This window comes from Vitis vinifera, chromosome 10, assembly GCF_030704535.1.
Source record: "Vitis vinifera cultivar Pinot Noir 40024 chromosome 10, ASM3070453v1".
Classification (NCBI taxonomy): Eukaryota; Viridiplantae; Streptophyta; class Magnoliopsida; order Vitales; family Vitaceae; genus Vitis; species Vitis vinifera.
Genome location: NC_081814.1, coordinates 9,684,159 through 9,710,647, shown reverse-complemented (window position 1 = coordinate 9,710,647; position 26,489 = coordinate 9,684,159). Strand labels below are relative to the sequence as shown.

General features: G+C 34.9%; 5 protein-coding genes across 8 annotated transcripts; 2 read left to right on the top strand and 3 right to left on the bottom strand.

The window, feature by feature from the left end:
- The first annotated feature begins 1,187 nt into the window (after window positions 1-1,187).
- Window positions 1,188-5,655, top strand: LOC104880500 (uncharacterized). Its single transcript, XM_010657317.3, has 2 exons — window positions 1,188-1,576; window positions 2,933-5,655. The coding sequence occupies exon 2, from the start codon at window positions 2,941-2,943 to the stop codon at window positions 5,506-5,508; it is 2,568 nt and encodes an 855-aa protein (XP_010655619.1). The 5' UTR covers window positions 1,188-1,576; window positions 2,933-2,940; the 3' UTR covers window positions 5,509-5,655.
- Window positions 5,656-12,533: 6,878 nt separating this feature from the next.
- LOC100248722 (pentatricopeptide repeat-containing protein At5g46460, mitochondrial) lies at window positions 12,534-15,238 on the bottom strand. Its single transcript, XM_002272654.5, has one exon. It carries the CDS (start codon window positions 15,138-15,140, stop codon window positions 13,017-13,019), a length of 2,124 nt encoding a protein of 707 aa, XP_002272690.3. The 5' UTR covers window positions 15,141-15,238; the 3' UTR covers window positions 12,534-13,016.
- Window positions 15,239-17,435: 2,197 nt separating this feature from the next.
- LOC104880499 (uncharacterized) lies at window positions 17,436-18,662 on the bottom strand. Its single transcript, XM_010657316.3, has 2 exons — window positions 18,089-18,662; window positions 17,436-18,005 (listed from the first exon to the last, which is right to left on the bottom strand). The coding sequence occupies exons 1-2, from the start codon at window positions 18,113-18,115 to the stop codon at window positions 17,589-17,591; spliced, it is 444 nt and encodes a 147-aa protein (XP_010655618.1). The 5' UTR covers window positions 18,116-18,662; the 3' UTR covers window positions 17,436-17,588.
- On the top strand, window positions 18,643-19,931 carry LOC100253821 (membrane protein PM19L). Of its 2 annotated transcripts, XM_010657315.2 has the most exons (5): window positions 18,830-19,065; window positions 19,146-19,365; window positions 19,496-19,541; window positions 19,632-19,739; window positions 19,813-19,931. In XM_010657315.2, exons 1-4 carry the CDS (start codon window positions 18,945-18,947, stop codon window positions 19,722-19,724), a joined length of 480 nt encoding a protein of 159 aa, XP_010655617.1. In that variant the 5' UTR covers window positions 18,830-18,944; the 3' UTR covers window positions 19,725-19,739; window positions 19,813-19,931. The 2 variants fall into 2 exon arrangements, with proteins under 2 accessions (XP_002272619.1, XP_010655617.1); XM_002272583.5 differs by having other exon boundaries at window positions 18,643-19,065; window positions 19,632-19,931.
- On the bottom strand, window positions 19,913-24,833 carry LOC100245309 (uncharacterized). 3 transcript variants are annotated; one of them, XR_009466726.1, is made up of 4 exons: window positions 24,322-24,833; window positions 22,859-23,979; window positions 20,539-22,755; window positions 19,913-20,360 (listed from the first exon to the last, which is right to left on the bottom strand). XR_009466726.1 is itself a non-coding variant. In XM_002271400.5 (4 exons), the coding sequence occupies exons 1-3, from the start codon at window positions 24,404-24,406 to the stop codon at window positions 22,663-22,665; spliced, it is 1,299 nt and encodes a 432-aa protein (XP_002271436.2). In that variant the 5' UTR covers window positions 24,407-24,833; the 3' UTR covers window positions 19,913-20,360; window positions 22,657-22,662. The 3 variants fall into 3 exon arrangements, 2 of the variants coding, with proteins under 2 accessions (XP_002271436.2, XP_019078194.1); XM_002271400.5 differs by having other exon boundaries at window positions 22,657-22,755; XM_019222649.2 differs by having other exon boundaries at window positions 19,913-20,354; window positions 22,657-22,755.
- Window positions 24,834-26,489: the final 1,656 nt, after the last annotated feature.

Here is a 26,489-nt window from a genome sequence, read left to right as displayed (position 1 = left end):
TTGACTTGCATATTAAATTCTTAGAAAAATTAGTGAAATAGGCATAAATTAAAGCTTGTGAATTATTACAAGTCCATCCAAACATGACCATAGCCATGTTGAGCAAGGGTGGAAGATGGGCTTTTTCATTTTCTCCTTAACAAAAGATCTACTTTTCAAAAGAAAAAGGCCTATAGAAATTTATAATATTTCTTTATAAATATATTTAATTATCCTTTCCTAAGAAAAAAATTTAAAATTTAAAATTAAAAAAAAAATGTGGGAAGGGTTAGATATGAGAATTTCTCATACTTGTATGTTATTGGGTTGTGAAATTTTTTTAACAATATCACATGTGAAGTTAAGTAAATTCGAAGTTCTACCTTAGTACTATTACTACTTAAGGTGATTGTTTCCTAATTCATATGAAGTTCGGGTTAGCAGCAAAATTAGCTAATCCGTTCAAATTACAATCTTAATGTATTATAACTTATTACAACACAAACTACAAAATACTTATTATTTTGAAATGATATGATATTTATAAAGTTTTAGATCAATTTTATGACATGTATAAATTTAGTACTAATTTCAACAATAACGCTGAAAATAACCATAACAATTACAACTGCAACCATGATGACAACAATCACTTTGCTCAACGTTCATCAATGGAGCAAAGCTATACTCTCAGTACCTAAATTTTTTATAACTTACCAAATTAGATCCTTAAAACATTTTAATCTCTAACACTTGTTACCTCTTCTTCCCCAATGTAATTAATACTTAAAATAATGTTATATTGTGTATTTTTTTTTAATAAATTCCTATTGATAAGAAAATAATTATGAAAAATAATTTTTAGATCAATTTTTGAAAATTGTTATATGAATATTTTTAAATATAATTCTATATATTGTGTTTTTTTTGTAATTATTTTATATGTTTATATAATTATTTTTTAAAATAATTTTTAGAAAATAAAAAAACAAATAAAAGATATTATTTAAAAATATTTTATTTTAAATTTTTAGGAATGAAAAATAGAAAACAATAATTATTAAAAGTGTTTTTTATATATAGTTTTTTTTGGAAGAAGGAAAACCTATGCTAAAAAATAGGTCTGATTATCCTTTTTTTTTTTTATAAATAATTTTATTTTTATTTTGTCAGTAAATAATTTTAAAATACATAAAATTGTTTAATTTTCTTTTCGTAGTACTAGAGTCCATGGGCATTAGGGCAGTGAGATTCAGGAGAAGAGCTTTCTGAAATTTGTTCTGCTTAAAATGTATTTGATTCAACTGCAATCGTAATCTTATCCTGAGAATACGATTTCATTGTGAGCCAATTTGAAACCCTGCTTCCCTTTATTTCTTCCTCTTCCATTTCTTCTTTCACGTTGGTCAAACTACATCCGACGACCACCTCCTCCGCCCTCGCGGGCGACTTCTGTGTCATCAATTTCTGGCCTTCCCTCCTAATCTTCATCTTTCATTTCCGTCAGTTCTCTCTCGGACTCCATCAAACTACGAACACAGCTTGTGGCTGGGTTCATTGCTGCCGCCGCCGCACTGCCCACCGCTGACAGGCTGAGGTAATTTGCGCAACCATACTTTAGTTGTGTGATGTTGAAATTTGGTTGTTAGGGCTTACATTTTCAGTTGGATTAAGGTTTAATTTTTGTGGGTTTTTGCAACCAAATAAGGGTTTTTATTTTTTATTTTTTAATTTAAATCTTGTTTACAACTCGACTATGAAAAATAGTTTTCTTGGCTTATTTTTGTGTGAAAGGATCATGCACTTATGTATAATTCAAACATTGCCAAAGTATTTTTCATACTTTAAATTGTTTTTTTAGAATGATCGAAAAAAAACCCTAAAAATAACCTGTTTTTAGCATTAATTCTAAAAAAAAAGAAAAATTCAGTTAAAAATTCGCTAAACGTGTTTTTTAAGTTATAAAATTAGTTCATGTTGTAAAGAATGGAAAACTATTTTCTAGAAGGGAAAGTTGTTTTCAGGAACAACAGTGATTGGGAGAACAGTTTCTAAACTAGTCCTTACTCTTTCATTGATGGCATGACATGATTACAACCATGCAGTTAGTTCATTTTGGATACTTTTTTGTATTGGAATTATTACAAATATTGTGGGGGTTTATTCCATTAGGATATTATTATTTATCAAAAAATTTGGACTTGGATAGTCTTGTTCCTCTCTTTCTCTCTCTCCCTCTCTCTTATTGTCTCTATTTGTTCTTATATTTCTGTTCTTATGTGAGTACTTCTCTTCTTTAGCACTCTTTAAGATCTATTCTCCGTGCTTTGCCAAAGATCCTACCTCCATGAAGCTAAAAGATGATGGGGATTGTTCTGCATTATTTGGTTTTTAATCATTGAACTATATGCTGCATCTTATTTTATGGTCTTTTGTCATTCATACTTAATTCATGTCTGGAATATAATCTAGTAATTTATTGTTATTATGGTTGACCGTTTAAATCTTTGTATTAAACAGAAAATTTTTAACAATGCTTTTTTAGATGCAATCTAAGTCACTAGCTTTGAATATTTGATCTAACTCTGATTACAAATTTATAGATCTGAACATATTTCATGGGATGGTAAGTTGGATCTGTTTGATATTTAGGATTTCAAAATTTTGTTGTTTTCCCCCCTCTTTTTTCTTGAATTCTTGTTTGAATTTAATATTGTGATTTTGCAAAATTTTTGGGAAGTTTAGATTTTGGGTTTGATATTGTGATTGTTTGGAAATGTAAAACCTCATTGGATTCAAGAGTTTAAATTTTTGGTTGTTGAGTGCTTTCAAATGAATACATTATTTTTTATTATTAAATATATGATGTTTTAGAAAAGATATTTCCTTGGATAAGTGGATATCTTATATTGTTCACTGAAACTCATAACTTTCATGTTTTTGTAAATGTTAGGTACGAAAATGGGCAGCCACACCACCGTATTGTGTTATATGAATGGTGAAATTATTGATCGTCCAAATGGAGTGTGTTATAGTTGTCCTCCTAGAAAGGCTATTTTAATTAGCAATATAAAAACATATGATGAGTTGGAGACGAATATATGTCATGCCTTGTCAATTGATCGCACTTGCATTAAGTTAAGAATGATTTTCCGATATCCAATTTGTGTTGCTAATGGGAGCATTAACTATGAACAAGTGCCTATTGGAGATGATGGTGATGTAAGGGTAATGTTCAATGCTGTGACACAATCCTCACCACGAAGTACCATTGAAATGTACTTAGAGACATCTCCAAGAGATCACCAATCAGTGTCAATTAGCTACACTAGACCAATGCATATTGAAGTTGCTGGTCCTAGCATGCAAATGAAAGAGGAGAACACGTCCCCTTTGGGCTCTAATAGTGCAACCTCTCCTAGGATTGTGCATAGTTATGATGACAATGTTGAGCTTAAAATTGGGATGAATTTGAAAACGGTGACCGATTCAGTTATGATGGCGGCTAAAAACTTCATTGATATCCCGGCTGGAAATGATGATGCTGATGTGAAATTATTTGATGAAGATGAGGATAATGAGGATGATGAGGATAATGTGGATACTGATTCTCCTACAAAGGAGGTAACTTCACTTGGTGGTGAGCATGAAGTCTCTTCCCTAATGTCTAAAGAATTGAATTGGGATACAATAAATGCTAGATGTGCTAAGACCCTCACAACATGTAGTGGATTGTGGAGTGAATCGAATGATTTGTTTAAGGGATTGAGGTTTAAGAGTAAGGCAGATTTACAGTATGCTGTAAAGCGTTATTTGATACATAAGAATCAACAAATGATTGTGACTGAATCTGAGCCAAATTTATGGGCAGTCAAGTGTAGGAAGTGGAATGAAGGTTGCAAATGGAGGTTACGTGCATGTCGTCTTAAAACCCATGACATGTTTGAAATAACAAAGTATACTAATTCTCACACTTGTGTTTATCCTAAACTATCAGAGGATCACTCTCAGCTGGACTCGACATTGATTGCAAGGGAGATACAAAATGTTGTTCAAAGGGATCCGAACATATCCATTGCAGCATTGCATCAGATAGTTAAAGGTAAATTTGGTTATGATGTTCATTATAGAAAGGTTTGGGAGGCAAGGAAGAAAGCAATTGAAAGAGTGTTTGGTGATTGGGATGAATCTTACCATCTTTTACCCAAATGGATGAACATCCTTAAAATAACTAATCCTGGGACAAAGGTTGATTGGAAGACATCAACAATAGGAGGCAGCCATGACAATGTACGCTTGATACGTGTATTTTGGGCCTTTGGGGCTAGTATTGAAGGATTCAAGCATTGTAGACCATTAATACAAATTGATGCTATCTTCTTGTATGGAAAATACAAAGGGAAGCTTTTGATTGCAACATCTATGGATGCCAATGACAATATATTCCCCCTTGCTTTTGCAATTGTTGAGGAGGAATCTGTGGATAGTTGGTCTTGGTTTTTGACTGCAATAAGGACTCATGTCACTCAAAGAGAAGGGATATGCTTGATTTCTAATTGTCATGTGGGAATAGATGAAGCTGTGAAGGATCCTAGAGTTGGATGGAACCCACCTCATGCCCACCATCGTTATTGCCTTAGGCATGTGGCAAATAACTTTTATGAGAAGTACAAGAACAAGGTTCTAAAGGACTTGGTATATAAAGCTGGGTGTCAACATCAGTCGCGAAAGTTTCAACGTTGTATGGAGGAGCTAAATCAGTTGGAAGATAAGTGTGTTGGATGGTTTGCGAAGTTAGACATGAAGAAATGGACTCAGGCATATGATGAGGGATATCGATATGGGTTGATGACCACAAATGTTGATGAATGCATAAACAAGGTGTTAAAGGGTGCCCAAATGTTGCCTATCACTGCAGTTGTTCAAATGATTTTCTATCATTGTGTCGACTACTATGAGATTCGTCGGGCAGAAATACAAGCTCAAATTGTGAATGGAGGTAAGTATACTGCACATGCCATTAATAAAGTTGCAAATTATGAGGCAAAGGCTAGTGGACACATGGTTGCAATCTTTGATAAAAGGAATGAGGTATTTGAAGTGTCTACTAATGTCCATGGGTCTCATATAAATAAGGGAAAAAATAAGCAAATCGTCAAGCTAAAAGAAGGTACATGTACTTGTAACAAATGGCAGTCATTTGGCATCCCTTGTTCTCATGTGCTAGCTGTTTGCACCTATGCAAAGATTGATGGTTGGGAGTTAGTTGACAAATATTATAAGTTGGATGCATACGAAAGTTGTTATACCCCCCAGTTTAATCCCATTCCACATGAAGCCTATTGGCCAACATATGACTTTCCTGTTGTTCATTCAAACCCAACACTCTTACGACGGAAGGGGCGTCCGAGATTATCAACGATAAGGAATGAAATAGGTCAGAGGGAATCAAGTGGCAAAATTTGGTGTGGAATATGTAAACAAGAGGGGCACAATCGTCGCAAATGTCCTACTAAAGTTAAAAGATAATCTTCAGACACCATTGAGTGAATGAACAATAGGATATTTGACTAGTCCTTTATCAGTTTATGTCAAGATGTTTCTCGAGGATTTTTGTTATTTGACTTTTGCATTGTGAATTAGTATTTGATCTATGACAATTATGTTTTGTTTCAATATTCTAACTATAGATGTTCTTATTTAATTTGTGTTTGTGGTTTATGTTAAAATATGATATCATTACCCAAAATCTTCATAGGGAATAAATTGAATTTAATTAACATTGTTTAGGGTCAACTCAATAGGATGGCATTGGTGCTTGATTGCAAAGCGTCGGATTGATCTATTTCTTATGTGGGAGTTCAACAGGGGGGAACCCAAAGGTGGGTGTTTTTTGGGATCCAATGATTGAGAGAATTTCGCAAAGATTAGATGAGTGGAAAAAATCCTATTTCTCTTTAGGTAGAAGGATAACTCTTGGTTTTCCTATGTTCTCTCTGCACTTTCTATTGGTTTCTTTTATTATTATGCACAAGTCTCACTTATGCTGAGAGTGCCTATGGTTGCTTTGCCCTTGCAGAAGATCCATTATGTACTTAAAACCATTTCTTTAGTCCAAAACATTTCCTGAAAAAAAGAATATTGTTGAAACTGAAGAAACCCAAATGACCTAATATTGCATCCCATAAGGCTCAAATCTAATAACTGTTCCATGCCCTAAGAAACTTAGAGGCCTCAAGACATAAGCTCTGACTCAAATCACCAAGATGCAAATATCAAATTTTCTCTGGTGAGCTTTGCACCACTGGCTATAAGATCACCTCAATCAAGTGTCCTCCATACTGTGTTGTATCATTTCATATGGACAGAAATTCCTGAGTACAATTTGAAATGGGAATCGGGGAACAATCTGCAGTCATAACAGAATTGTATGATGAGGATGTGCTACCGGCCTTCCAAACAATATGAAATGGGAATCAGGGAACAATCTCCATTTGTAACAGAATTGTATGATGAGGATGTGTCAATAACCTCCTTGAAGGCTAGTGCGACTTTTGCAGCTGAAAAAGTAGTTTTGGCAAACATATAGGACAAAAGTTTGTTATGAGTTAAATAATGTGGAGGGCTACAAGAGACTGGTCAAGGCTGTTGATGCAGTTTTATAAATTCTTGGATTGTGTCTCCATTTGTCTTCAGTTGATTACATATTTCACTAAAGTGCTACATCCTTGCCTGGATTTTGTCTGGATTATTATTTTTTTTGTTTATTTGACTAATGTGGTTTTCTATTAAATATTACTAGTTATATTCATTTTTGTTTGTATGGTCAAAAACAGGTTGGTTGTTGAGTCGCCTTCAACTTGTTCTTTCTTTTTATCTGTTTCTTTCACATGAAAGATGCATAATTGGAGTTTTGCAACTTGTTATCACTTCAAGTAGACTTAGATTTCCAGTCAAACATTGAAATTTATTATCCATTGTCCTAGGATGCTATTCCTATAAATTGGAGTTAATGTCTGAGTATTGTCAATCATGGATTTATAACATTCTATTATAAGCTCTGTATGCATCACTCCAGAAAGCTACTTGAATGTTTTGACATACTTCATAACATTGAAATGTCTCTGATTAAAAAAAATAACATTTCAATGTCATCCATGATAGCTTTGTTTTTGGATGTAATCATTTATGAGTATTTTCTTTTGTAGGCAAAGAATTTGGAAGTGGAACTTGAAAGTTGAAACTATCATACAGATGTGTAAGGAAGCTGTATCAATTGGAAGGGAAAGGTTTACCCAAACATAGGGGGATATTAATGAACTTTGAAGTGATTTTTTGGAGATGGGGTTGAAGTTTGAATAGGTTTTTTTATTTTTTTATTTTTTTATTTTTTTATAGTCATACAACCAATTGATTGAGTTTGTCAAGACAAAAGATCCATCACAAAATGCAACAAGTGATTTATCAGGTTATAATTCTCAATTTCACTCGAGAGTCGTAAATTTAAACATTTACCATAGTGTAGAGCATGTTTCTGTACTCTTCTTTATTAGCATAATATCAATCTTCTAGTAGGCACTGCCTTTGATTACAGGATTTTAATATGCTTCACAAGCAAACTGGCTGATTTCTCTAAATTCCACTAACTGATTTTGGAAATCTTGGCTTCCTTGGGGCTCTCTCTTAGAATCTGGAGACTGTTGAGAGTATTTGAATTTCTTGGGAGTTCTCTGAAAGAGTTACTTTCTTCTTATTTTGGAGGATACCTTCAGATTAGTTATACTGTCTTTGTAAAACTCTTCTCAAGGTTTGGGTTTAAAACTACATCCTTGATTCTATACTTGGTGTTAGGAACTTAGGGTTTACTTTGATTTTCTTGTTGACCATTATGTCTAGAATTTGAATTGGAGTTGCTAATTGAACATTTTGATGAATTTAGCTGGGGTTTATGTTCTGTTCTATTTCTTGATGTTGGAACCAAACAATGTTGACTTTTTTTTCTTGAATCTCATCATCTGTCTAAATCTGTGTTGATGTCTGATGGTTGAGCTTGAATCAACTGAAAATTTTGAATGTAATGCTTCATAACTTATAAATCTCTCTGTTTATGGTTCTTCTGGATATAAAATAACTTATAGTTGCCAATTTCATGCCCTTTATCGTTTTGATGTGTTCCATCACATATCAATCAACCAAACTATACTAGAGCTAAAATGATAGTTCTTAACTTTATTGGGCTGTTTGTTTTCAGTTTTGTTGAGGGGTCATTAGATATATGTTGGTTCATGAGTGTCTCTTTTGAATTTGGTCTGATAACATGTTTTGATACTCTCAACTACACCTACAAAGCTTTCAAAAATAATGTGATTTTGACAACAAAGAATGCTAAATTATCAAACTATGAAATGTATTGATTACTATAATTTTGTTAGTTGACCTAGCATTCTAAAGAATATTCCTAGAGAACAATGTAGTGTTACTCGGAGTAGCATCTTCTCAAGGCAAATGTTAAAGATCATTTTGTTATGTGATGGAGATTTATGTGTCAAGTAGACGTTTGCCATCTTCTTCAATTTGATATTTAGATAAACGTGTCCTAAGATTTCTGCCTATATGTCTACCCACTCCATTATATCTATTGCAACTTCACTTAGCGTTCACTTATGCCATCATTTTTTCAGCATGTCTTTTATGAATAGGGATGTGATGTCCCTCCTAAAGGGTGCATGGCCTCATGGAGGTAACCCTTTATACCCAACCCAACACTAGGGAACTATCAGTCAAGGAAGATGGGTAAACAATCGAGAAATGACACCTAAACAGGCAAAACATTCACTGCGGTGGTGGAAAATCAGATTATACATTTTTCTGTAAACCATCAGTCTATATTCATGTTTCATCAATTTTTAGGTAATAAAGTGTTAATAGGTGCACATTGTATCTGTATGCATACTGTCAAATTTTGTTTATACACAAAAAGGATTGAATGAATGCAATAACCATCTGCCCTAGAAGTATACAAAGTGAACCACAAAGAGAAAGAAAGTAGGAATCAATGCAATAACCATTTTGTACTGCTTAAGCCATCAATAGAGTTGAGCAATGAGCCACAGAAATTTAGACCATTCACAAAGGTATTATGTTTGACTGTTGATATTTTATCATAGTGGACTAATATATGATTACCTTCTTGCTAGAGTATTATGACAGATATTTCCAAGAATTGTCAAACCAACATATCTAATCACTGATTTTTCATTATGATTTGCCTATTGCTTTTTGTGTTTGGTTGAAATTTGGAATTGGATCATAGATTAACCCTGAATCCGGCTTCCATTTCTCCAGAATGGGCGACTGTTAAGTTGCTTTCAAATAGTCTAGTAATCACAACAGGGCTAGGTTTGAGATGGAGTGGCCCTACTTAGGATTTTTGAGAATGGATGTCTCTTCCCATAGTTGCCTTTTAAAAAACAAATTATTTAATATTTTGGGTTGACAAAAAAAACATTTCTTTATGCTCTTCACCTGCTTCTCTCTCTTCCTTGGCCCTCCTTGCCTTCATCCAGGGAAGCCATATAAACAATTGAGGTTGAAGTTCCTCGAGGCTTGGATTCACCTTGTGGCTTCTGCATGACTGTTTTGCCTTTATTAGAAAACAAAGTTTTGAGCAATTGAGATGTTTGGACCAGTATTAAATCAGTTGTCCAAAAGGAGATGGTGCTGATATTTCTCTAGTATCCCAGTGTTGATATATATGAGCATGTTTGAAAGTTTGATGGTTTGTTTGTTTATGGGAGAACGGACCAACTAGCTGTGGTTTGGGCAATCGTTCATCACCTCAGGACAGTCAATGATACTCTGATCTTTGTTCTTCTCATCAAGGAAGTATAGGTAAATCATTCTCAGATTATTTTTTGTGCTGGGAATCTGTAGCAAGTTGCTGATGTGCTGTTTTGTCCTAAAATAATAGGCAACTTTGCTCTTTGTACCAAACTTGCTAAACTCCTGCATGAGAATGACATTGGTATCGCAGGGAAAGATAGTAAGACTCAATTTACTAGCGTAGCAGGGGTTCCCAAAACACTGTTTTGAAACCACCCCCCACAACTGTCCTAGGCTGCATCTGTTGTACTAATGTTAATTACTGATTGTTTGATTCACCAAGTGTTTGAATGAAAGTATGGATCTATCTTTAAGTACTTGATGTTGTCTATGCTATGCCGTGAAAACAGTTGCTTGATGGTGGCTTTGTCTATGCACGCATTCAGGAGGTCGGTTTAGCAAATGAAATAGCATGATAATAGTTTTTATTGGACTGTTTGATGTCTGATATTCCATTGATAACATGAAATGTTGCATGACTGATCCTCATGGTCTATGATGCACCACCATCAATATTTGGAACTTAACCTTGTAATTCTTGATGGATTGCATGGACTGGAGCTGGATATATAAGGATAGAAGATCATGGGAGTATGAGGAAGGGAAGCAATACTTAATACTTCATTAATCAATGGCTCACATCTCTCCAGAACCGACATCTCCTGAATCAATGACAGAAAATGGTCACGATTTTCTGTCAAAATCAACCAGTCACCGAGATATGAGAAGAAAATATTGCATGTTCTAAAGAGAATTGAGTTGAATGAATGCATTTTCCATATTCTAGTTATGGAATGTAATGGTGGAAGGTTTCCCTCCAAACTCTTTAACTGAAGGTGAAGGAGGTGATTGTAGTAATCTTGTTAGACCTTTTTTGTAAGACATGTTTCTTAACAACAGAATAAACTAAATCATTTCTCCTCGTATCTTACATCCACATGAAAAATTATTTAAATGATATCTTTTATATATATATATATATACAATAGACTGCCAGATCATGTTGTAGCTCAGACCATTGTTGCTGGGTTTACAGGACAGCTTAAGGGTTGGTGGGATAATTATCTCACTTTTGATGATAGAAATAGTATCCTTAAAGCCTATAGGATTAATGAGAGTAATGAAGTTGAATCTAGAACCTTCCACAAACCTTCCTCATCCCTTTACCATTTGAGTCAGGCCTTAAGTGCATGGTTTGCTTATATATATATATATGAATCTTAGATATGAATTACACCTAGAGGAGGATGAATGTTTTACAACAATTTGAATTGATAATAACCCTTAATGTAAATCACAACCTTGAAATATTTAATGTTTTTATTTTACTTTGTCAATTCTATTCCACAATCAAACCAAATCACATGTAAGAATGGATGCGTTGATGCTCTCCTAATAAGTTAAACAAAGTAATTAACATACAAATGTAGCAACATTTCTCGTTTAAGATTTATAATAACTTTCAATTGCACTACATATAAATCCAAATATCTTTTTCTTTAAAAAAGAAGTTGGAAATTATATCAAACTATTTTAAAGATTAAATACTCAAATTCTCAACTAATTTACTCATTAAAAGATTTGAGTTTTTTAAGCCAAGATAAACACAAGAAATTTATTAAAGAAGAGAGATAGAGAGAGTAATACAATAAAATCATAATTTAATGTGAAATTTTCAAAAAGGTGAAAAAGCACATATTTACAAGCAATTGAAAACATTCACTATAAAAAACAATAATTGAGTATAAAGTTTTATCTAACTTAAGTCCATTGATTCTTCTTGAATTATTTGACTAGCATATTTCAACTTTAACTACTAGCCCTCTTCTGAAGCAAACTTGGAGTCTACACTAGGCTCAATCATGACCTCTTCTTAAGTCCATACAAGAAGAAGATGAGTTTTGTCCAACTTAATAACAAGGGAAAATAGATGGAAGAACCAAATAAATGCTTTGAAACAAAATCCAATCCAAAATTGTTTTTAACTTTAAAATGTGTTGGGTGCTATTGAGAAACAAACACATCCACACATAGAATGGAAGAGAAGCTCAATGGATGAGTGTGTGATGGTCATTGGAGTCTCCCTTTAACCCTAAAATATCAATTTTTGATTTAAATGGGAAGGAAAAACTTCAATCCAATTCTTGAAAATTTATACAATTAAAGGTGGATCAATTCTAATTAAAGTTGGATCGATATTGAAACAAGGTACAAAAATACTTAGTTAAAAAAAAAACTAAACAAGACTTTCGAAGTTTTTTCTTTAAAAAAATATCCAAGATATTCATTGAATTGAAAATCCTGGTTGATTCAATTTCATCCATCTACTATCTTAACTATAAAACTTAATCTCTTAGCACTTTCAACACTTTGATTTTTATTAGACAAGTAGTCTAAGGGAGAATTTGGAAGGCTCGAGTTGGGTGTACACACTCAAGAATTTTTGTCGAAAATTACCAACTTCACTAAAACACTCACATATTATGTGGTAGTATCCCATCTTTTTCCATATGAAAATTTTTCCTCTGCAAATCCCAACTTAATATTTATTTATATGGGCTCTAAAGAGTCTCCTTAACACAAAAGATGTTGGAAAAAATCGCAACACCTAAAAGCAACTGGAAAAATAAAATGAAATAGATAAGACAAAATATTTATGTGATTCGGTATAATTACTTACACCCATGGGAAAGAGATATCAAATTTATTAATAAACTTTAAGAATACACACTTCAAACTCTCTCAACTTTTCTCTACCCAAAATCCAATACACCATTTGTTTATCTCTCTTTCACTTTTTTCCTACTGTTTCCTCTTCTCTCTAAATCCTGTATGAAATCATATGTAAAGTCTTATGGATTAACCTTAAACTAATAGTTTCCTAATCCTAATCAAACTTAAAAAAATAATTTACTAAACTACAAACTCTATAATATTTACGTTCCTAAAAATAAATAAATAAATAATTTGAGTCGAATCTTAATGACATCCTTCCAAACTTGAACCGGTTCACAAAGGCTACTCCAAAACATTATTCAGCAATGCAGACCAGCCCTCCCCTATGGACTCTTCGCCCACAGCTTTCCAGTTTCTGCTCCTCATGTACCATAAATCTCTAACACCTTTTAACTGATTAGTCATCTCATACACTAATGCTACCAGTAATCCCCACAAGAACATCTCCCATCCATGAAGTGATGAAAGCGGGTAGAATCTCTTACAATGATCTTGCGTCTAACAATCTTTGCTATTAGCTTAATGGCAGAATGGCAATCACCACAGACGCGGAGATTCTTCATCACTGTAATGGTACTGCCCTCTACAGTGCTAATAAGACCAAATCCAATTGCAAGCCTCTCACTGTGATAAGACAGCATCACTTCTTTCTGTTCATCCTCAACATCATGCAGAGCAAACCTTTGATCAGGAACATATCCCAGTTCCTTCAATTTTCCACCCAGCCACTCCAGTTTTTGATATATCCTATCACTTGAAGGGTGGGACCTATCTCCTGAAAGAAATTCATTCCTCCACCCCTTTATAGTAATCCAACTCCTCCCTGGTTGTTTTGTTATTCCTCTCTGTTTCATCTCCCTTCTTATTCTGGAGACATCACTCCATCTGCTGGCAGAAGCATATAAATTCGACAACAAGACATATGCAGAGCTGCAATGTGGTTCCAGGTCAATTATGCATTTTGCAGCTCTTTCAGCCACTTCTAGCTTAGAATGCATCGTACAAGCACTAAGCAAAACCAGCCATACCATGGAATTTGCTTTTACTGGCATGTTCCTAATTAACTCCTCTGCTTCCTCCAACTTCCCCGATCGGCCCAGGATATCCACCATACATGCATAGTGGTCAAGCTTCACCTCTGCAGACTTATTCTCACTGAAATACTTGAAAAGGCATCTCCCCTTCTGTGACATCCCAGAATGGCTGCAAGCAGAAAGCAACCCAGTGAATGTGATCTCATCCGGTTCTACCATGGACCGCACCATTTGGTTGAAGAATGCCAATGCCCACATGCCACAGCCATGTTGTGCACACCCAACAATAACTGAGTTCCATGATACAATGTTCTTCTTGCTGATTCTCTTAAATATGACAACTCCATCATTTAGATTGCCACATCTATAATACATGACTATAAGAGAGTTACCCACAAACACATCAGTCTCCAACCCTAACTTAACAGCAGCTGTATGGATCTCTCTCCCCCAGTCAAGTGCCTCCAGTCCACAGCATGAATTCAAGGCACTAGTGAAAGAAGATTGATTGGGAAGGACACCCTCCCTCATCATCTCACCAAAAACCTTCAAGGCATCTTCATGCTTGCAGTTCAGACCATAACCCGTTACAAGAGCCGTCCATATGACCACATTCATATGCAATTTTCCATGGAAAACCCTAAGAGAATCCTCCATTTGCTTGCAGTTTGCATAAAATGTGATAAGCGCAGCGGATATATAAGCATCAAAACTGTAACCTAACTTGAATACGTGAGCATGAATCTGAACACCCTGATATAAAGCTGATGCATTGGCACAAGCTGTTATGACACAACAGTAAGTGCTTGAAGTGGGTTTTACTTCTACTCCACAGCCCATCATCTGCCGGAAAAGACCCAAAGCTTCCTCACTCCTCCCATGCTGATCAAGCCCTCCAATCATGGAAGTCCACGAAATCACATTCCTACAGGGCATCTCCTGAAACAACCTAAGGCCATCTTCAACTCTACCATTACAACAATACCCATAAATCATTGAATTCCATGCGGCAATGTCCCTGAAAGGCATCTTATAAAACAAGCCCTCGGCTACTTCGATTTTCCCAAACTGCAAGAACCCATTTATCATTGTTGTCCAAGAAACCACACTCCTCTCAGGCATTTCATCGAAAAGCTTTCTAGCCATAGTTAAGTCAGCACAATCAAAACACCCTTTAATCATGGAATTCCAAGAAACCACATCCTTAACAGGCATTTCGTAGAACAGTTGCAATGCATGATCAAATCTGTAATTTCGGGCATAACCCGTGATCATCATGGTGTACAGATAAACATCGGGAAAAGATACTTTATCAAAAACCGTTCGAGCTTCATCTATTCTTTGGTTCCTTAGATGATCGGTGATCATTGACTGGTACGAAAAGGTACAGAATTTGGTGTAATTTGCATTACCCATGAGGTATCTGGAGAATTTTGTAACGGTTATTGAGAAACCAGTACCTGAAATATAGAAAGTCAGAAGTGAAGGTTTGAAATTTTGAATTAGCATCACAGTTCGTTTGTAGAATAACGGTCATTAAGAAATACAGTTACTTTACAGTCCCCACGAACTCTGTTCTGGTTTTTCTAAGGGTTTGAATCGGAAAACCAAAGAAATAAAAATGTTTTTTTTTTTTTTTTCCCATAATTTGGTTTTTTGTTTAATTTTTATTTTTTTTCAAATTCTATTACCTACCATTCAACAAATTCAAATATACATTTTTGTAATAAGCTATATCATACTACATTCCAATATTTTATATTTTAAAAAATATATATATTTTTTAATGTTTAACAATATTTATTATTAAAATATTTAAATTTTATAAATAAAAAGTTTTATATTATATTATTCAATATTTAAAATTGCACAGAATTCAATACTTTTATTTAATAAATAATTGCACAAATTTAAGACTCGTATAAGGACCTTGGTAGAAGGGTAACCAAGTATTTGATGTTGTATATTGGTACTTAAATTTAAATTATTTCAAATTTGATCATGTCCTCCTCAATTATTAAAATTTCCTCTTCCATGATCACAATTTCCACCATTCTTCTTGACAAAATTTACTAAAGCATATTGAAGCTCCATTGTAGTATTTAGTTACTTACATTTACATTCTTAATTCAATAGGAGTGCTTGAATCTCCTTAAGAGAAAATTAATTTGTTGGTCCATGAGTTGTAATGCTACGTATGATTGGGGCATATTCAGATTCAAGTCTAGCAAGTATAGAAAGTACAAGATCTTCCTTACAAGATTACCAACAACCACACATTGATCGACTATACTTTCCATTTTTGCAAAATAGTCATTCATCTATGGAGAACCTTTCTTTAAGATTTGTAACTGTATCTTCCGTTACAATAATTTTGCTTTAGAACGTGATGAATACATATAATCCAAAGCGGTCCAAAGCTCATGTGAAATTGTGCATCAAATCACTTGGCCAAGACTTCTTGTTGATAGAGATGAGAGTAGCCAACTTAGTAACAATTAATCCTCTTTATTCCACTACTCCTATGTTGGATTTAGATTTCGAATTTTATTTCTAGATGTATCTTAAATATCAAGAAACTCTGGTAGATAAGTATTTGTGTCGAATAGGTATCCACCGACTATGTGGCCTCGAACTGCAAGCAAGACTTGAGACCTCCACAATAGATAGTTGTCACAGTCAAGTTTGATTGAAAGAGTTATGTTCAATGTAGTTGTAAATGGTGAAGAGAAATTTGTTATGTGAAGATTTTCCATGCTTGTGATTACTAAGATAGAGCTCATCGGTGTTCTAAGTTTGCCTTCCATTTTAGAAGAGAAGAAAGGAATGACTCTGATACCAAGTGAAATTTGTGTTTGGAGAGGAAGAAAACCCTTGAAAGAACCAAGAAAATTACTAACCTCAAGTCTCTATTTTTTGACTCTTATAGAGCCTTTTAACTAAGTACAAAGAGAAAGAAATAGGAAGTTTCACGAAGTTTCAGTTTAACAAAATTTGTTACAAGTTACAACAAATTGTGGTTAAGAGAGATCTAATGTGATATTTGATGAGACAACTACCATGTCTTTCTTCACAAGTAAGATATGTTATGTTTTGTATATATAGTTTGTGAAACAAATAAAAAATAACATAAAATATATAATATTTTTCAATATTTAAAATAAAAATTATATCACATTATATATTATTTTAAGTAAAACAATCACTATAAGAATGGACCTTAAATTCGAGTTATACTCATCATTTACCAAGATTAGGTACAAATTAAAAAAAAATTGTGGTTTACCGACTTGAATACATTCATGTGATAGCATGGGTTACATTTTTCTATTTTCTTTTGTTACTCATAAATTTTATATACAGAATAAATTTCATAATAGTAGGACCGGTTATAAAAATTGTAACACCACTTCCGTACAAATGAAAGTTTCTTACTTCTTTATTTATAAATAAGACTCTTGATGTTCTATCAATTGATTCACTCATCTATCAATTATATAAACTTAAATAAAATATATATCAATCTATATTCATTATACATTATACAAATATAATTATGAATGACCGAAAAAAAAAATGTTTGTAGTTTTTGGTGGCTATTTTAAGAACTAATTATATGAATACAAAAAATGATTAAAATAATAAAATACTATAAATAATTTCTCATAATTACTATTTTATAAAATAAAATATTCAAAAAGTTAATAAGAAGAACCAGGAAGGAAATTATCCAAAAATATATATGACTATAGAAATTATGATAAGGAAAGTAAAAAAAAAAAAATTAAAAAAAATAATAGAAAATAAATTAATTGCTAAAATTTAATATTAAGTAATTTGTAAAAAGCCCTCTAGTTATTCCGGCCAGCCATGGAGGCACTCTGCTATCCAACCCCTATACCATTTTTCAATTTCATCCAACCGACCGACCGACATTTTTTCATATTGTTTTCAAGCTCATGCTTTCTTCTTCCTCGCAAAATTGCAGACAAGGATAACAGCAGCTGCTGCTGCAACACCACCGCCATACATCGCCATCTTCGTCACCATCTTCAAGCGCTTAGATCGCCTCCTCCTCAAATTTTGACGCTCAATAATCGATCTTATATTACGAAGTCGCTCCTTTACACGATACAATGTCTCCCACGTACCAAATATGCGATCGATACGTCTCTTGTCTTCGTGTCCACCACTCCAATCACCTACTAATATCATCTCTGTATCTTCCACCGACTTCTTCAGTTCCTTCACCTGTGCTGCCCCATAGCCTCCGAACGCTTCCGTATAAAGATGTTCAATTTTATTCATCTCTGCCATGAAAGACAGGGCACCATCTCCTACTTCATTAATGGGCGATCCCTCTGTTAAATCATTCTACAAGAAGACAAAGAAAAGAACAGAAAAACAGGTTATAACTCAATTCACAAAAATATAATGGTGGGACTGTTGGTCTCTACCTTTATCACAAACCGATAAACCGCCATGGCTCTCTGTCTTCGATCTTGCTAATGGGTAATGGTCTAATTCAAGGCCATGGGTAATGTCACGTAGATGAAAGACTTTGTTTTATTCACAATATCAATGGTGTTAGAGTGGAGAACTAACTCAAATTCCTCATTAGTATCTCCTAGTATAAACTCCCTAAGGAATATTGTATGAAAGATTTTCTAAATTAATATGATACTGTAATTTTAGATTTCTTATACGATAAGGAAAGTTATTAAGAATATTTTTATAAATATTCTAATTTACAAGGGTAAAGGATTATGAGATGAGATGAACTTGTAAAAATGTGAGAAAGAACGAGAGACACTTGATACCCACTAACACAATAGTTAGTGGTTTTGAACCATCGTCTAACCATATTGAATCAACCTAAAAGAATTTATTATAAAAGAAGAATTCTTAAAGAGGATGAAGAATGAAAAATGCTTTTCCCTGGGGCAGCTTTTTGAAACTATTTGTAGGAAAGTCTCCTACATTAAAAGAGAGATATTCTCTAGTCTGATATGTGAATTAACATCTGAGATTGGCAAAGAATATCAGCTTTGCGCTTTGCTGAGAATCTAGTTTTGTCCCTGCCTTGAATGTAAAGCATCAGCTTTACAACCGCACAAAACCCTTTGGATAACACAGCCTTCCAAGAAAAGAACCCAAAAGAAAAATCTACACACAGGCCATTTACATATAAACCTCCCCATACTGCACAAAACACAAGCACCTCCACCCTCTTTCCTGCATTGAGCCCTTCTTTTGAAGCCCCCATCTCCATCTTTCAACACGTCTTTTTTCTGAGCTCTACCAAGGGAAAAGATGGCAGCCCTGAAATCTGCAGCATCCCTGCTTTTAGTCCTTAATTTCTGCATGTACGGCGTAGTCTTAGGCATAGGAGGGTGGGCTATGAACAGAGCAATTGACCATGGTTTCATCATTGGTAAGTATATCTCTTCCCAGCTCCCTCACACCTTACACACATCGTTGCATGCTGATTGTTGAGGTTGTGTGATGCTTCAGGGCCGGACTTCTACCTTCCAGCACATTTCTCACCTATATACTTCCCTATGGGAGACGCGGCCACCGGATTCTTTGTGTTGTTTGCTTTGATCGCTGGAGTAGTTGGTGCTGCTTCAGCCATAGTTGGCCTCAACCATGTTCGCTCGTGGCATCTTGACAGCATGCCTGCTGCTGTTTCTGCTGCTACCATTGCTTGGTCACTCACTCTGCTTGCCATGGGGTAATACTCCACCACAAGTGTTCATTTTCAACTTCCAATTCCATTTTAAAAGGAAAAAGAAAAACATTAAGTGTTTAGCTTATCTGAATCTAGAGTTGAGAATCATTAACTAACAACATATGATGTGCAGCTTTGCTTGGAAAGAGATCAGTCTCGGCTTCAGGAACGCCAAACTGGTAAGAATGGAAAATAGCTGGTCTTTCTCCGATACATAGTGTTTATCTTTGAATAGAAAAATATGAAAGATGGAGTGCTGTAATTTGCAGAGAACAATGGAGGCATTTATAATCATCCTTTCGGCCACTCAACTGATGTACATAATATCCATTCATGGCAGCACAGCCAGGAGAAACCCTTGAAGCTTTTGTCATGATGTGGGTGTGGTTTGATTCAATTACCTTCCTCTTTTTTTTTTTTCATTTGTGTTCATTTCATTTCCATTTACAGTTGTACAAACCCAGCATGCGATTGGTGAATTATGGAGTCATTGGTGTAATACGTTTGGATTTGTATTGAAGAAATAAAAGTTAATGTGAAAAGAAGACGATTTTTCTGAGTGTCCTAAATTATTTTGTACTCTAACCACAAGAATCTCAAGTTCAAAGAAAGGACAGTCCAACTGGTAACACCAGGAGGCTGAACGACATTCAAGTAAAACAGTAAACTCATATCCAAACTAGTAAGTTCTAGGCTATGCAACTTCCCTACACAAGATGATATACCTCGAGCAGAGAGGTCAATACACATTCATAAAATTTGGTAACAATGATAAAAAAGAACCACCCACCACAGAAGTAACAAGGAAAAATTGTTGCCAAAGTGAGGGGCATTGAGCTGCCTACCAATCATCATACTAAAACTACTGCAGAGCCGTAATTGTTCATCTAGTCAGACCTCTGGCCCATTATTCTTCAAAGAGAAATACTTGAAATGATTCTTATTCAAAATACTTCACAAGCTCACTGGTCCACTGAAGCCCCCCTCATGCTCTGTTTCTGCATCAAAAGAAAATCACAGACAGTGTCAAGCATGATTTAGTGTAAAAGGTTCAAGCCACCAGAGGCAGTGTTTATATTTCAAATTCCAACTAGTCCTACTAGTAGAACAAACCAAATTCAAGGTGTCTCTTAACATAAATTAGTAAGTTTTTTACAAATCTAAACAGGCATTTACAGCTTGGAAGAGGCCAGATGAAGCTGGAAATGGAATCTGCCTGCCACTCCAACCTGGATGCTTCTCCCGATCATGACCCACCATCTTTGAGGAAGAGTCTTGGCAACTAAATTTAATATATTCTTGAGGGTGGAAAATTCTAACAGCTTTCCAACCCATTCAAATTAAAAAACTGATAAAACTGCAGTAAGGAACCCCAATGGACTAGATGAATGCAAACTTGCAAACTAGCCCAAAATGGAGAGGCTTCTGACTGATACACCACAGCAAATTGTGGGTTTTCCCAATGAACCAGCATGGCAGGTACAGCAAGTTTTGCTTGGAACTTTCATTTCTTAGGCTCCAAATATTAAGAAGACAGAAAAAGGACGAGAACTTCAACAATAGATGAGGGAAAATCATATCATTACAAAAATCCAGACTTTGACATCTGCTTTAAACATTCTACAGTGCCACACCGAGTAGATACTTCAATGGATTCAATTCAGAGGGTAGGATTACTAGAGCAGATACGTAAGTGGGTAAATGCCCATGCATCAATTGGTTATTAGTTCGATTCTCACGGATTCAATTTCAGAGGGTAGGATTACTAGAGCACATACATAAAGGGGTAAATGCCCATGTATCAATTGATTATTAGTTTGATTCTCATGGATTCAATTTCAGAGGGTAGGATTACTAGAGCAGACACATAAAGGGGTAAATGCCCATGTATCAATTGATTATTAGTTTGATTCTCACAACAAGTATCAGCCTAACTCCTTTGCTCTTTGAACACCCCTCTCTGTAAGAGATTCTTTTAGGAGGTTTAAAAAAAAAAAAAAAAACATAGAAAATGTCTTTGAGAAAAATCACCATCTAGCTAAAAGATAAAAATGTGGAAACATGAGTTAAGTTTAATCATCAGAATCTTTAATACAACAAATCCATGAAAAATTATAAAGTAAAGAAAGAAAGAAATCAATCTCACAGCTTAAATATAACTGAGAAAATTAACACTTTCCGTTAGTAAGAAGTAAGAACACATCTACCAACTAGAATTAATTGGCCATCTGAAAATAATATGATAATTATTTGTATTATCAAACAAATGGCATTCCTTACAATCAGTAAGAGCATCCAGACGATGACATAAAGTTTCTGAATAAGAAGTAGGGTGCCGTATCAGAACATTTAAAATTGGAATATTATATGCTCATAAATAGTATAAAACATTATCTGAAATGATACTAAGGAATTTATTCAATATGATATCCCTGCAACTTGTTCAGCTAATGTTATAAGGAGATAAAATAATGATTCAAATGAATGAAGTATTACATTCTACAGGACTGTGTAAGCAAATGTGTGATCAGGAAATAAAAACATATCTATCATGAGAAACATTTGCCATCATGTTTCTGGTCATCAGTTTTGACACCTCATCTATACAACATGCTAGGATTCTGTGCTAGAGTATGATGAGAGCAGAAATATTCCTCCCTGCTAGGGTGCTTAAGGAGAAACTCTATGAGTCCTTCTTTGGAGAAATCCCATTAAGTATATGACCCATGCAAGTACAATTTATTGCAATTGATATCCAGTATGCTTAGATGATGCCATATTTACAGGAAAAAGAAACATCCTATTAGTGGCTAGCCATAAAGTTAATTTACCTACATCTTTATTTTTCCATACATGCACTTGACCATATATGCAACCATCAAGAGCAAATTTTAATGTATGCAGCAGTACTATATTGGTAGCAAGATAAAATCATGCTATAATGCCACGATCATACCAATATAGTTCAAAGGTATGCAAAGATATACATAGCCTATGCCCTTCTAGGGGAGTAGGGCAGAGAGGGGTTGGCTGCTAGGGGAAAGCTTACCTAACTTTGTTCTTGATGCACAAACTCTTGGTATCTTTAATACATACCAACAGCAACATCTCATCACAAATTGCAAATCCAAAGTTTTATTTTTTATTTTTTATACCAAAAGCTAATCTTAAACAAATATATCCCAGTCTTAAATTAAACACCATAGAATACATAAAAGTTTCACAAGGTTATAAAAATAAATACAAATACCTGGTTAGGTATATCCATTTTGACATTCATAAAATTATACTCACCTGAAATTATCTACTGGATCCTGTTAGCACATCGAACAGCCCACAGCAACCCATCCAGGAAGTCTTATGCACTGCTCGTGGAGCAGAAGGTGCCGGAGGCTGTATATCATTTTACAAAAAAATTGGACATTTATACAGTCAGTACAAATCAAAGTGGCATGAGAAATACAAGTACCGAGCAAGACAACTTTAAGGGCAATACCTGCTTTTCAGAGCATTCAGGAACTTCAGAATTTTTAACATGTTCCGCACCATTACTAGTTTCAAAACTAGGAGCATCTGACGATGGCAATGGTTCATCCTCATTTTCTAGCACCTCAGAACCTACAAGAGTGGAGGATAGCCCTGCACCCTCATCTGGTAAGGGAAAAACTTTATCCTCAGTCTTCTTTGATGCCAAATCCACCATAACTGGTGAAACATCAGGACTTCCACTTGATGCAGGCAACTTTTTCTCTTCATTTTCCTTCAATCCTAATTCAACCACATCAGCAGCCACTGAATTCCCAAGTGGAGCACTATCAGTAACACAAATCACCTCTCCAGACACAGACATTTCTGGCTTAACTAAATCAACAACGGAAGCAGTCTCCACAGCAGACTTATAAGCCTCCTCACCTGGCACACCTTTGGCATCAGAAGTCACCTCTTCAGACAAAGAAGCATATGGCTTAACTGAATCACCAACAGGGGTAGTTTCCAAAACCAAATTCACCACTTCAGAAGAAGAAACTTCTGGCTTGACTGAATCAACAACAGAAGCGGTCTCCACAACTGAATTATAAACCTCATCTACTGGTGCACTCTTGGTATCACAAGATACCCCTTCAGACAAAGTAAAATCTGGCTTAACCAAATCATCAACAGGGGCAGTTTCTGAAACCGAATTATATGTTTCCACCTTCAAGTTCCCTGACCCCACAACTTCAGAACTCTTCTTAGTGACTTGAGACTCATCATCTGAACTACTGCTGCTAGAACTCCCACTGTCCTCAGAAGAGCCTCCCTCACCTGACACCTTGGTAGATTCAACATACTCAATACTGACCTTTTGGCTCTCAGAAACCTCTTCAGATTTTAATTCTCTCACAATTTCAACAACACCCTCTCCTTCTGCTTCCTGGGTAGCCTTCCCATCATCAGGGGTTTGCTCGGCGGATTTGCTCTCATCATCGAATGATTGAACAGATTGAGCATCCCTCTTTTCCTCGTCCTCCACCTCCTCCTCTCTGTCAACGAATGGATTTTGGTCCTGAGATGTCGGAGAACTAACTTCCGCCCCATCACTGTCCTTGTCATCTTGATTTTTCAAATCACCATTCCCTGACATAGTTCGATTCGATCACAAGATTTCAGCAAAACTAGAAACACTAATACATACCCATCAAGCAAATTTCACAAATATATAAATAAACAGGGAAACTTCAAAAATATAAAATCTAAAAGTATAACAGAGTGACAGATGGGTAAGTGTGGATTGGCTATCATGAACCAAAATCAAGCAAAGCAACAGAAATCAACAAAAACCCATTAACCAAAACGGGCAAAGGAACCAAAACAACAACCGTTGGGCACAAATCAATAGCAGATGGGTGTCGATAGATGATTGGCCTGACGGGTTCCCCCCCACAAAAAGAAAAGGAAAGTAAGGAGGACGCAAAGTACCTTGTGCGTTACTACCAGAGTTTTTATGGGCATCCTTTTCCCTCTTTTTCTTAGCAGCTTTTCTCTTCTTTGCACCTGATGGCATGATTGGCTGGTGTGGATGAGAAAGCGTGAGAAAATAGCAGATCGTGGGGATGTCCCCCTCTTGTCTGCCCCAAATCTTAACCCGGAGGCTCCCCCTCTCAAACTATCCGCGTTTGTAATTCAAAAAATTAGCACAGAGACCTGCCCTGGTAGGGAGATGAGGGTGTCGTTTTGTGACTGTCGACCTCTCCGCGTATGTAATATAATTTCCCTACCATTTTTAATTCATTCAACCTAAATAATAGTAGACGTGGAGGTGGGGTTGGGGTCTATTTCAGAGGGGTCCCATGTTGTGAACGTGAGTGGATTTTCATGGGGAGGGGGCCAAATGGAGAGAGATGAGGGGCATGTGTGGAGATAGTAGCTGGTCCTGATGGGGCAGATGGGAATGGGGAGTGGGTGAGTGGTGCAGATTTTGCCAGCCCATCTTGCCATTGGATTAGTGTAGTTTGTGATCGGATTAATGCCCTCTTTTGGATTGATGGGGTTGGATTTTCTCATCCCACCTGTCTCACTTCTAGTATCAGTTGTTTCTGGTACAAGCTTCTATGGGATCCACCCATGTCGGCATTATCGGATTCCGTGGCCGTTGGGATAATCTTTCCAAAAGTTGATTTCAGGTTCTACTTAGGAAGGCAATTCTTTGATCCCATGCCGACTTCATTCTCATTACTCTAATAAAGAACATAGTTCCTAATTGTATTTAATTTTACTATTGGTTCGTGAAAAAGAATTGCATCTCTCAACGTGTCGATAAGTCTATTAAGGTACATAGTGATGTGTGTATACTAAGTTAAGTATAAATACTAAAATACAAGTTTCAAGAAGTAGCGATCATCAGATAAATTTGTATATCTAATCATTTGAAGTTAATGGACTATAACTTGACGGTATTTGACTCATGATTTTTCACATAAATCATGTATCTTATCATATGATTGTAATTCTTGATACATTTATTAATTGTTGAATTAATTTAAGAATTTATAATATAACAAAAATTTGAAATCTTTGGATTAGTCGAACAAAAGACGAGGTATTCACCCCCTTTGATAGTTCCATATACAAAGTCATTAACTTTTAAAATTGATTTCTCTCCTTATTTAAATTTATTCTCATTTAATCTCCAAAAGTAATTTACATTATTTAAACTTATTCTCATCTAGTCCCCAAAAATAATTTAAATGGGGCATAATAGGATATATGTCTTGTATGAGAATTTCCCACCCCCCCTCCAACTCTTTTGACCTTTTTTTTTATAAAAAAAATTAATACATTAAAACTAAATATAATTTAAATAATTCAATTTAATTTGGATGAGCTTGATTTAAGGTCAAGCCCTTATGATGATACACCCATTATCCATTTTTTGTTGAAGATTAAGTAGACTTTTTACTTGAAATTTAATGAAGTGGGGCACATTGGGACCTTTTGATGTCGGCCATAGTCCTAATGCTTTGCCGTGGACCGTTGGTTAGATATGAAAGACTATAGGTTTTAACGCCCCAAGTAGGGTACTCACATGGGATTCTGACACTATTTTTATTTATTTATTTATTTATTTAATGCTAACACTTTAAGACCAATAATTAACCTTTGCTGCAATAATTCATCATAATTTATAAATATATGTGACTTTGATTAGATGAGAAACCATAATAATAAATGGCACAAGAAAAGGGAGAAAAATAATGTTCTACATGAAAATTACTTACAATTTTACAAGTAGAATTATTTGGGTAGCACTCGAGTGATCGTAATTATGGTAAAAGTCTATCATTAGGAGGTATCTATAATTTAGAGTCTATCATTTAAATGTTAGATTTTTCTTAAAATGTTAAAAAGTTTGGTTTCGAAGATTATTGCGATTTTTCTTGGGAGAAGTGTGTTTTGGGTCCAGTTGGGCCCAAAATTAACATTTGGTCCTCCAACCACCCATATTTAAGTCCAAGAATATGAGATAGTAATTGACAAAAATACCCACTTGACTCATTTTTATTTTTATTCTACTACTTGTCACTCTTCTTTCTTATTTAACCCTTTTTGGATTTTTCATTTTTTTAAAACTCTTTTATAAATAATTG

Excerpts from the sequence above, each read along its gene's own strand:
- LOC104880500 (XM_010657317.3), top strand. The coding sequence starts at position 2,941 with ATGGGCAGCCACACCACCGTATTGTGTTATATGAATGGTGAAATTATT.
- LOC100248722 (XM_002272654.5), bottom strand. The coding sequence starts at position 15,140 with ATGCTAATTCAAAATTTCAAACCTTCACTTCTGACTTTCTATATTTCA.
- LOC104880499 (XM_010657316.3), bottom strand. The coding sequence starts at position 18,115 with ATGGCGGTTTATCGGTTTGTGATAAAG. Across the intron at positions 18,006-18,088 it reads TTTATCGGTTTGTGATAAAG|AATGATTTAACAGAGGGATC; the intron begins GTAGAGACCAAC and ends GTCTTCTTGTAG.
- LOC100253821 (XM_002272583.5), top strand. The coding sequence starts at position 18,945 with ATGGCAGCCCTGAAATCTGCAGCATCCCTGCTTTTAGTCCTTAATTTC. Across the intron at positions 19,366-19,495 it reads CTCACTCTGCTTGCCATGGG|CTTTGCTTGGAAAGAGATCA; the intron begins GTAATACTCCAC and ends TATGATGTGCAG. Across the intron at positions 19,542-19,631 it reads GCTTCAGGAACGCCAAACTG|AGAACAATGGAGGCATTTAT; the intron begins GTAAGAATGGAA and ends TGTAATTTGCAG.
- LOC100245309 (XM_002271400.5), bottom strand. The coding sequence starts at position 24,406 with ATGCCATCAGGTGCAAAGAAGAGAAAAGCTGCTAAGAAAAAGAGGGAA. Across the intron at positions 23,980-24,321 it reads CTCTGGTAGTAACGCACAAG|GGAATGGTGATTTGAAAAAT; the intron begins GTACTTTGCGTC and ends GAACTATGTCAG. Across the intron at positions 22,756-22,858 it reads CTGAATGCTCTGAAAAGCAG|CCTCCGGCACCTTCTGCTCC; the intron begins GTATTGCCCTTA and ends AATGATATACAG.